The sequence below is a fragment of the Mastacembelus armatus genome, chromosome 15 (genome assembly GCF_900324485.2).
Source record: "Mastacembelus armatus chromosome 15, fMasArm1.2, whole genome shotgun sequence".
Lineage (NCBI taxonomy): Eukaryota > Metazoa > Chordata > Actinopteri > Synbranchiformes > Mastacembelidae > Mastacembelus > Mastacembelus armatus.
Window position 1 is genome coordinate 5,698,462 of NC_046647.1, and position 12,008 is coordinate 5,710,469.

Consider the following 12,008-nt stretch of genomic DNA (forward strand, 5'->3'; position numbering starts at 1 on the left):
GGCTTCCTTTCAATAGGGAGGGGGGGGTTTGGATGAATATTCAACCTGCAGCGATAGAAACCAAGCACTCCTATTTGGAGTGCTGCCACACTGTGATATGGTCTCAAATTAAAAATTAATATTAAAAATTACTTAACAAACATCACTGTGACATTAAGGTGTATTTTGACTACCTGATACATACCTGCTTGCTTTGAAACCACAAGGTTTGCATGTTAATCTGGTGATAGGCAGACAATTGGAAACCTGGTAAAGTCAGTCCTGTGGATGAGCTCGTAGGTCTGCTTGCTTAGAATCTAAATGTCTTTTGACAAATTCTGTCACGACTTTAGGCCCCCACCAATCTCCTTTAACTTCATAACATTTGGGAACAGAATCCATGAGCGATCTAGTTGGTGCTGTCAAAAGCATCTGCTGATCAGATATTCCTGCACGTGTGAAGAAGTGTGATTCCTAGATTTGCAAGTGGTGTATATTGTGTCAACTTCCATTAGACCGCTGGTAATTGAATCTGAGTGCTAATAGACTCTTGAGCAAATTGGAAATACACTTCAGCAGTAAAAAGTATAGAGAAGTAATTTACAGATAAGATACTTTAGAAACACTTTTGCACATCCTTTCACACTCACATGTATATAGATTTGCATCTCTTGAGGTTGAGATTGAGGTTATCTTAGTTGAATTTGGATCTTAAGCACTTTAATGGATTAATGTCAATCTGCTTTATCCAGCGCAGTCTAGGTAAATTATAGAAGTAACGCAAGGGGCATAACAAAACAGGCATAAAGCACCTTTCTTCCACTTTGTCTAATAGACTGAGCTATCAGCTAACCTCTTAGCCACACCTTCATCTCCCTGACACAGATCAGTGTGATTTTACCCTTTGGTGTCATGACTTGAAGTAATGTTGAGGATTTATGAAACTGGAGAATGTAGCATCCCAGGGGTGCCTGTTTTAAACATGTACATACAGCGTAACTGACCAAGGGGAAGGTGGCAGAGGAAGATGGTAAGAGGAAGTGAGAGATACTGTGGTTTTGAAAGTGGACTGCATGGTGTTTTGTTGTGGGCGTTACAGAGAAACAGGATGTTATTCTGTCCTGTTTTTTTACCTAGTGTGACACAATATCGATAGATTAGATAGAGTGATCTTTTTAACCTGAAGACTGGAAAAATGGTTTGGTCACTTTTTAAGGCAAGGTACTTTATAAAGATGTTTTCTCCCTCCTAGTGTTATCTTATGCCTATACAGCAAGAAGTCAGGTATTGTATTTATTTGTCATACATTTAAATCATTCTTGGGTGAGGTATTATAAATATTGTACAAGTGTAATTCTTGAATGAACTACAACAGACATGATACTGGTTTGTTTGTGTAAAACCCTGAGACAACCTGCTTTTTCATTCATTGAAACAACAATCCGTGCCCATTAGAAAACAACCTCATAGAAACTATAGCGTAGGCACTATTTTTTTTTTTCCCACTTAAGTTTCTTCACTTCCGAAACCCACAAAACTGTCCTCCAGCCTTCTCATTGGTTCACACCTGCCTGACGTGCTGATACCTGCAGCAGGTACCTGACAGTAAGCGGCGCACCTTCATTCCTGCCGGCTTTCACAGGCCAGAGAGAGAGAGAGAGGGGGCAGGGAGAAGGGGGTGGGGGAAGATATATGATACCTAACCTGTCTGAACTAGTTAGGAGACATGCTTTTGTTCCCTGTTGCTATGGAGACAAAAAGGAGGGAGGGCTGATAGGGGAGAAAAACTAGTTGAGGCAAAAGGGAGTTGGGACATCATAGACAAATAAGTAATGAAAACACTCTTCTGGTGTATAATGTAAATAAAAAAGAAATTTATATTCCTATTTTAAAATATACATTGCTGACTTTTCAAAATAACAGAAAACAAATGCATTGAAATAATGGCCAGTTATGGGTATGTTGTCCTTTAGTTACATTTCAAACAATATTTGTCACAGTTTTGTCTTTTGGCACTTCAAAAAAAGACAACCTCCACAGTGACAAAAAGTGTAAACAGGGACTGCCCTCAGGGAGAGCACAGCCACACCAAAACACTGGGAACTGCGATCATGTTGACAGGACACCTGAGGAATTTTTACCTGCACAGCTTCACTTAAATTTCAACGTAACACTTGTTTCCATTCTTGTTGTGCCAGGCACCCCCGACTTCACATTGCATATGATCTCTCTTGTTTTAGTTATGCCAGACTTGGACATTTCACATGACTGGTGAAAAGTCGTGCAGTGTCGCTTTAAGGCCCCTTGAGCCTTTCTCACTATTTGTTGTGTACATACTGCATGTGGCTCTTTTATGTGTGAGCCAGAACCTGACTGACAGGTTGAACGTGATGCTAGTTTCACAGATACAGCTAGAAATGACTAAGCACCTCCCACTACATCAACAGATGTTGTCATACACCAAAGTAGTCTCTGCCAACTAGTATCACCAAAACATAACACACTAAGCTCTTTTTGTGCTATTACGGTCCAGACTTTCCCACAGGTTAGGAACACCTGAGGTACAGACATTTGTCTGACATCAAGGAGCTGTAAAAGTGACCTGATAAAAGCAGGTATCAAAGTTCCCAGCATTAGGAGAGTTACATATACACAAAACACAGCTGCCACACCCATTCAAAAACCTGTCTCCCCTACACCTGGCCTAATCAAAAGGCTCAGAACAAGCCGCCATTATCTAAGCAGCCATCTTACATGCTAGAACAAAGGAAGGTTTGTCATTTGAGTGTCCATTTGCTGGAATTGAGCTCTGACTTTAGATCAGGCTTGAATATCTCAACAACTGCATGGATTGATGATTTTGAGCATGGATTAAAATTCAATCACAAGGAAAAAAAAAAAAAAAAAAAAAAAAAAAAAACAGCACCAACAGTCTCTTCCTCAAATGTGTCCCCCACCCTCTATTCCCCACAGCCACTGAGGTACAAAGTGACAAACCCACAACACCTGTACTTTAAAACATTTTTATTAAAAACAGTCCAACACACATTAGTAAGTAAGAAACTGTACAATCTATGATTCAATAAATTCTAACATTAAACTGCACCATGTGCCTCGCATATTTTAAAAAGGCACAGCTCCTTTATGGCATATAGATTGGATGAAGAGTTTACACAATTTATAAATAAACATTAACGCCAGCAGTATGAACAACAAAATGTCGGTTGTTCCTTTACAATCTGCATTCCTTGAGTAAAATAGTGAAAAACAGGTATTCTCCCACTGCGAAGTTCATCCAAAGTTAAAGTACAAGCCAAGTCTTCAAACTCCTGCTGTGGTAAAAACTTTACATGTTGTCCATCTCTCTTTGCTGAATTATTAAAAAAAAAAAAAAACATGTTAATCCTTTGCAATTTTATGGTACAAGTATTTTATTGTAATCAGTCATGAATCAACCCAGAAGGATGAAGGATGTCCTAAAGGTCTGATATCTGCTCTGAGGACAACACACAACCCCTGCCCAGAAGTCTGTTAGACTGACACTCCCCTTTTATGAAAATCTGTGACATCAGATCAGTAATGAATGTCTGAAGCCAGTGAAAACATGTTTCCTCTGTACTATATCCTTGTGTCTTTTCCTTGCATCTCATGCAGGGGGACCCAAGATGCAAGGAAAAGACACAAATGAGAAATATGGTTGCCATTAGTGGCATTAAGATTCATCCAAGCTGACAAATATAAAGAAAAATAATTGTGCAAGTAGATCATCTCACCTGAGCCTTGTTGTAATTCTTCTTACCCTGTCGCTTCCTGGCGAAGATCTGCAGACAGAATGGGAGAAAAATCACAATGAGGCCTGTCCAAAAATAATCTAAACCTGACATTGTGCTCAAACTGAAGCAATGATAAAGATGTTTTTGGTAGATATCTCCACTCACCAGGACCAGCACGCCAGCCACCACAGCCAGCACCACCACCACAATGACTGCAATGATCCCACCAGTCAGGTTCTTCATGGTGAAAGTTGGGGCCTCCTCATCCACATAGTACACCAGGATGTTCTCCATCTCCAGTGGCTGATTGTCCACTTTGGGCAAAAACTTGTTCTGACTCCTGAACAGGGGGAGTACCTTCACCTGCAGGAGGACCGGATCAGGGTCAGTCAATGGACCTTCAAGACTTCTATGAAATGTTTGTGCATACTATCATAGTGAGATACACAAGTGTCAACATACGTCTTTCTCCATGTAGTAGGCCATCTGGGTCAGGTCAGTTTGGCGTTCTCCAACTGGCTTCTTCACATCCACCACAATCCTGCGAGCATCAGGGTCATACTGCAGAGTCAGACAGGAGGTTAGTCACTTAGTGGTGGGTCTTTGTAAAACTTCTCTGAAAACAAAAGCCACACACTCACCTGGACATTGTCCACCATGTCCTTGTTAAAGTTCATGTAACGGGTGTTAATGGACTCAGCAATGGCACTGTATGAAGAAAATAAAAATAAAGTCAGATCTTAACATGATTACATATGTACACATTTCTGCTTTTATTGATTGGGCTGTTTAACACACTTACGCCTTCAAATTGGCTGCATTCACTGGATTTGGAGCTGGTTTGTGTGTCAGCTCAAGACGGACCCAGCTGGAGAAAAGTGAGAGGTGAACATTTCAGTGCTGAACGTTTCAACTATTCACCTGTTTAGCAGCCTTCCACACTGACAAGGGGGAAATTACTCACTAGGTCTCCACCAGCTTGTCACACTTGATGTTCTTATCTCCCTTGTCGGTTCGCCGAACACCTGCACTGTTGACACACCAACACTGTTCTGTGTTGTTGCACTGCTTGGCCTTGAATTTGCCATTGTTCTCACATTCGGGGTCGTAGATGCCATCGTTGTCCACAAAGGCATGCTCCGTTGGCTTTCCTCCTATTGTACGAGTGTCCAGGCCTTTTTTAGCTCTGTACATCTCTGCTTTCATCAAGAAGCACTTGGGGATCACTGAGTGACACAAAATGAGGAACAGACAAAAACTAAATAAACTACAAACGGGCAAGAGAGGAGTGAATGATAAAAGTCTAGAGGTCTGATCACAGCAACAGGCCTGTACTTACACTTGGTGCAGTCCAGGTTTTGTTTCACATTGTCACCGACCAGAATGAAACAGGTACATGGTGTTCCATCACAGGTGGCCCACTTCATAGTGTCACATGAGCCTGAACAGGAAAAAAGGCTTTGTCATTCAGACTGATTTAAAACTATCCACATTAAAACTCAATGTAGTGATGCCAAACAAGAGCACTTCATGGTTTAATATGTCAAATATAACAGCTTCATTTTTTAAAACAAAATGTCACATAACTGGGACAAAGACTATTTCATCTGAAAGCTCCAACCTAAAAGTATCAGAGGGGTCATGTGTCTGTATGCGGCCCATTTCATGAAGGGCTGATTGTGCTGTGTGCTCCACCTGAGGGCAGGTGACAGAACAACAGGTAGACCAGCAGGTTTGGGCGTTGGTTCCTCCAAACACCAACGTCCCCACAGAGCGGAACAAAGCCTCCCAACCCCCACCCTCCAACCACTCTACCTGCGTTTGTCACCGAACACCTTTCCAACCTGCCCTCGCCTATCAAGTCACTTTGAACCATAAAACGAGAAAGATGATTAGAAACCGACTATAAACTACTACAACACAATACTCCAACCTACTTCTGTCGTGTAACTAAAACTATTCACTCACTAAAAAGCCCCTGGAAGTCGAAACGCAGGACACTCCAAGTGGCTCAAGGATCTCAAAGGGATATGATTTCTTTGTTTAACGAAGTGGAAGAAACCAAAGCACTTACAGCTCTGAGCAGAGGCTCCCACTGCAAAGGCAGCGAGAAAGAGAGCGATCCAAATCTTCATGCTGAAGTTGATCAAACCTAAGGAGGATTAATGAAAGGTGTCCTTGCTGGCGTCCCTTCTGTCTGTCCTCGGCTGATGTCAAAGATGGAGTAGAGCAAACAGCACCTACGCACTCAGCTTCCTTCTTCTACCCAGCGGGTGTGTCCCAGTCAAACCTGTTTTAAAAGAAACGCAACCAGCAAATAAGGCTCAGGACTCTGAAGCTACACCACTTCCGCCCAAACTATCGATTAATTCCCCTCAGGTTTCTGTTGACTGGTGTTGAGCGCTCAGGAGGTTCATTTATAAGACAAGAGCCAATGACGCCACTGCAATTTGCATAACAGGGATGGGAACGTAAAACAAACTCACCTTTCGCCGACATGACCATATTTGGTCCCCCAACCCTCCCTCTCTGTCTCTGTTGACCTTTTCAGCTCTTCATTTTCTTATCTTCTATAATAAAAGACATCGTGGCTGGGCCTAAGGCTTCTCTCTCCCATTCTCTTGTTAAAGTGGGTCGGTTTTAGGGGACGTCAGGGGTCTAAGGACAGAGTGTTGAGTGCTGCACACACTGTAAAGCCCCTGGAGCCAAATGAACTTGTTTTGTAGGAAGTGGTGTAAAATGACTCTGATAGTCTGCAGGAGTAGCTCATGTTGTAGTGGGCTTTCCTACCAAAACACCTTCGCATGTTAAACTGTACCACTGTCATTTCTTCATAGAACGCCACTTTAAGGAGTTTGTGTATTCATTTTTAGTAGGTGCACATGTTCTGACCATTATCTTGACCTTGGATGTTAAACCTTTAAGCACATTTAGACATTTTCATGGCCAAAGTTGTGTGTGTGTGTGTGTGTGTTTGTGTGTGTAGTTTTTTAAGGAAATCGTGTGTGTTTCTTGTGTCTGAAACACAGGTAAACATTGTGGCGTGATGACATCATCACCTGTCTCAGCAGGTGTCTCACATGAGAGAAACCAAAAACTGGAAAACACATTTCTCAGGTATTGTGAGTCACACTCTGCTGGAGGACTGAGTCACAGCCTCAGTTCTCATAGAGATTATTTGTCAGAGAAATATTTTCGCCAGCAGTTTCTTTAGCTTTATTTGAGTTTCTCTGACAGTCTGTTTGGATGCTTTAATGAAAGACGTGCCACGGCCGAGCAGCAGAGACTAACGTTTTAGAAGTGAAGCAGTTATTTTACCAAAGTTATTTTAACATTTAGCACTTGATGAAGTTGCTAAATGATGATAAGCTATTCTTACTTTAAAAAAAGAAAAGTTAGGCCGTCTGTCCTGATATTAAGATAACATGTGTGAGATGAAAAAAGAATTTAAACACTTTATACAGTTATGGATTAGTAAGATGGTAAAAATGTTATTTATCAATAATCATCATCATCTGTCCTCGGTCTGGGCTATGCCCTGAATATTTAACATCCGGCTCTGATGTTATGTGGGATTAAAATGTTAAAAACAATTTACTGTACTCTAAAGGCTAATTCGGCAAAATAGGTTACACCTCTGTTGTTTTTTACTTCACATATTAGGTGGCATACCTCTTCCTGCTGAGTTGCTGTACAACAAATGTTCCAGGAAAAGGGTGGAGTGTGTGTTTGTGTTTTGTCTGTATATCGTAATGATCATATATGTCTCTGCTGGCTGGGGCCTCTGTGATTGTCTGTGAAGTTGCATATTTTATACTTTATCATTACCATTATCACGTCACCTGTGGATGAGAAGTATCTATGTTCTGAAGTCACGCTGTATACTTCCAAAATAAAGAATAGACTAGCAAAACACTTATACTTACATTATAACAATTATATAAAGATATATACTTATAAAGTTATTGATATATATAATTATAGCAATAACTCTGAAAAGCTGTTGGTGATGTCAGAGTTAAAAAGTAAGCTCTTGCTTGCACCTACTCACTCAATGACTTTTTTCCAGTGGTATTTTGTTTATTTCATATGTGCATTGGATTCTGTGATTTCCAGCAGCAGACTCAAAAATGACAAGAATCAAGTGTCTACAGAAATTCTTTTGAGTATACTTGATTTTGACAAATGGCAAACAAACACACTGCATACTCAGATCCTTATGAATTGTTATGTAGTATGGATATCGAACATGCAGTCTGCAATGACAAGAGTTTGTTACATGCTTTTGCGTAGAAAAGCCAAAACACTGGGCAGAAGGACTCAAAACACACTTCTTGTATTTTTTGCACTCCAAAAAGGACAAATGTTAAGATAAGATAAGAAACCTTTATTTGTCCCACAATGGGGAAATTGCATCCATCCATCTGCTTATCCAGGGCTGGGTCGTGGGGGCAGTAGCCTAAGCAGGGATGCCCAGACTTCCTTCATCCTGGTCATTTCCTCCAGCTCTTCTTGGGGGACACCGAGGTGTTCCGAGGCCAGGCAAGGGACATAGTCCCTCCAGTGTGTCCTGGGTCTTCCCTCCTCTTGACGGGACATGCCTGTCACCTCTCCAGGGAGGCACATAAACTGACCAGTACATCGAGAGCTTCTCCCTTTGGCTCAGCTCCTTCTTCACCACAAGAGACTGGTATATTGACTGCATTGCAAACAGGCAAACAGGTCACCTAAGGCAAACAGGTCACCTACGGCCTGTTTGCCAGCTTGGGGCTGGGGCTCAAAGGCAAGTGCCCGGTGGCTGGGTCTCCCCCCATGGGGCCCAACTGGGCAAATCCCAAAATGTGGGGCCGTCCTTCTGTGGACCCACCACCTGCAGGAGAATCATTGTACATTGTGGATCCGGCTGTAGTCAAAGGCGGGGGCCTCAACGACCCGATCCCTCAAAGCTAAATGTTAACCATGAAGTATCTATATCCATTTTAATCTGTGCAAGTTGCATAAAAAATTACCTGTTTAGATTTTCTGTGGATCCGTAAACCTTTTCTCACTTGTCAATATGCCATTTTAGATTTCAAGAATTATGATTGTGGAAATAAAAGTGATCTCTTGAGTGTCAATGAATTCAACTGTAGTAAGTATTAGAAAACAATTGATGCTGTCGGGACCTGTGGATTTCTAATTTTGACCTGTCCAAGGTGTACTCCTGGGATAGGCTCCAGCAATTCCCTGTGACCCTAATTAGGAATAAGCGGGTATAGATGATGAATGGATGATTTCATTTCTTGGAGATGGTTAGTTGAGAAGACTCACGCCTGTGCAAATACAGAACTGAATCCCAGGAGGAGGTTAGCGTCGCAAAAAGACTTGTATACAGGTAGAAACAGATAGTTTGGCTTCATAACATTACACAAAAAACCCATCTAGAAATACTGTAGTAACTTAGTGGTTCACCCTCTTTATTCATTTTGTTTAATTTATACATGAGCAAATATAAATATGACAAAAGTTGTTCTGGTTCTTTTGCAACCATGGCAGTGTCGTTAGCTGTGTTGTGGTTTTACATGTAGCTTCATGCAAAGCTACAAAGAGTTGTTTTCACAGGTCTAGTGCAGATAAGGTGTGCTTTAAATAAGTTGATGTTTAACGATTTTTGGACTTTGGACAGAGACGGACTTGCTCCTTCATGCATCCGTGCTCAGAGCTAAGTTGAGCTAATAGTTTCCTGGTGAAGACTCTGACAGTAGTATCGCTTATTTGATGGCAAGAAAGTGAATCATCTTGCATATGAAAAAACAAAACAAAACAAACAAACAATGTAAAAGCAATATTACCTATACACATCCTTGTCACACTGTTGTGCTAAGCAGGGAGTAGACAGATATAATGCCACAAACAAGGTATGGTATCACCAACCTCTCTTCACCTGGCAGAGGCAAATATCAGTCAGTGTGTTACGGAAAAGTTTCTAAGTTGGTTCAAAATCAACACCTGAAGGAACCTGTGTTTGTTGGAGCCACAGACTGATAGACAATATAAAACCTTCACCATAAGCTCTACAACTTAATTCTAAAGTGCAACAAAAGCTAAATGGCCATACAGGCCCATGTGATCTTAACAACCAGCCATAAAATGGCCCCATTTTCCCACCTGTGGACCGAGCTCATAAACCTCTTCAGTATCGGTGGCTGCTTTATCTGGGCAGTGGCTGCTGCCAATGATCTGTTACTGTGTGTGTCATACTGTACTCAGGGCAAGTCCACCATGAACAGTTTGATGACCCTTCAAAACACAAAGATATAATGAAATGAAATCTACAAATGTCTAATGTCTAATGTCTAAATTATCATGTTCCTCGAAGCACAGGTCGAGGTGGAGGAGTAGCTGCAATCTTCCAGTCAAACTTATTATTAAACTTTCATCCTCAGAACAGTTATAACTCATTTGAGAGCCTCACTCTTAGTCTCTCACATACGAACTGGAAAACACAAAAACCAGTTCTACTTGTCATTGTGTACCGTCCACCTGTTCCTTACTCAGAGTTTTTAACTGAATTCCCTGACTTCCTGTCTGATTTAGTGCTTAGATCAGATAAAGTCATTATAGTGGGAGATTTTAACATTCATGTAGATGTTGAAAATAACAGCCTCAGCATTGCATTTAATTCTATATTAGATTCAATTGGTTTCATTCAAAACGTTAATAAACCCACCCACTGTTTTAATCACACCCTTGATCTTGTTCTGACCTATGGCGTCGAAATTGAACATCTAATAATTTTTCCCCCAAATCCTGTTTTGTCAGATCATTCTTTAATAACTTTCGAATTTAAAATGATGGATCATGCAGCGTCTGGAAGAAAATTCCACTACAGCAGATGTTTATCCGACAACACTGTTAATAAATTTAAGAAAATGATTCCATCTTTCCCTGTGCTTGCGTGGGTTTACTCCGGGTACTCCGGTTTCCTCCCACAGTCCAAAAACATGCATGTCAGGTTGATTGGTGACTCTAAATTGCCCGTAGGAGTGAGTGTGAGTGTGTGAGGTTGTCTGTCTTTGTGTGTCTATATGTGGCCCTGCGACAGACTGGTGACCTGTCTAGGGTGTACCTCTGCCTTCCACCCGAGAGAGAGCTGGGATAGGCTCCAGCGGATCCCCGTGACCCTGAACAGGAAAAAGCGGGTATAGAAGATGGATGGATGGATGGATGGATTCCATCTTTATTTGCATCTATGCCAAGTATAAACATAATGGAGGGCAGCTGCCTTAATCCTACTCCCTACCAAATTGATCATGTTGTTGACAGCGCTGTAACCTCACTGCGTGAAACGCTTGATTCTGTAGCCCCTCTGAAAAAGAAGTTAGTGATTCAGAGAAGACTAGCCCCATGGTATAATTTACATGTTCGTACCTTAAAGCAGGCATCACGAAGGCTGGAAAGGAAGTGGCGTTCCACAAACTTAGAGGAAATTTTTCTAGCCTGGAAAAACAGTCTACTAACATATAAAAAAGCTCTCCGTAAAGCCAGAACTGCATACTATTCATCACTAATAGAGGAAAATAAGAACAATCCCAGGTTTCTTTTCAGCACTGTAGCCAGGCTGACAAAAAGTCACAGCTCCGTTGAGCCCAGTGTTCCCTTAGCTCTCAGCAGTGATGAATTTATGAGTTTCTTTACAAATAAAATCACAACTATTAGAGATAAAATTCAGCAGATGCTTCCTCTACCTGCCATAAATGAATCTTTTACTACAGTAGCTCTTGAATCATCTGTAGGACCTCAGTTATGTTTAGACTGCTTCTCTCCTATAGATCTCTCTGAATTTACATCAGTAGTTGCTTCATCGAAATCATCAACGTGTCTCTTGGACCCCATCCCGACTAGACTGCTTAAAGGCACCCTGCCATTAATGAACTCATCTTTATTGGACTTGGTAAATTTATCTCTAGTATCAGGCTATGTACCACAGGCCTTTAAGACTGCAGTAATCAAACCTTTACTCAAAAAGCCTAGTCTTGATCCAGGAGTCTTGGCTAATTATAGACCAATATCCAACCTGCCATTTATTTCTAAAATCCTAGAAAAAGCTGTTGCTAAGCAGCTATCAGACCACTTACACAGGAATGAACTATTTGAAGATTTTCAATCAGGATTTAGAGCACATCATAGTACAGAAACAGCACTGTTGAAAGTTACCAACGATCTTCTCTTAGCCTCAGATAATGGACTTGTTTCGATACTTGTCCTCCTAGACCT

General features: G+C 41.3%; 1 protein-coding gene across 1 annotated transcript; it reads right to left on the reverse strand.

Moving 5' to 3' along the window:
• Nucleotides 1–2,988: 2,988 nt before the first annotated feature.
• epcam (epithelial cell adhesion molecule) lies at nt 2,989–6,158 on the reverse strand. Its single transcript, XM_026308493.2, has 9 exons — nt 5,827–6,158; nt 5,092–5,193; nt 4,717–4,978; nt 4,555–4,620; nt 4,394–4,460; nt 4,215–4,313; nt 3,918–4,115; nt 3,753–3,800; nt 2,989–3,349 (listed from the first exon to the last, which is right to left on the reverse strand). The coding sequence occupies exons 1-9, from the start codon at nt 5,885–5,887 to the stop codon at nt 3,326–3,328; spliced, it is 927 nt and encodes a 308-aa protein (XP_026164278.1). The 5' UTR covers nt 5,888–6,158; the 3' UTR covers nt 2,989–3,325.
• Nucleotides 6,159–12,008: the final 5,850 nt, after the last annotated feature.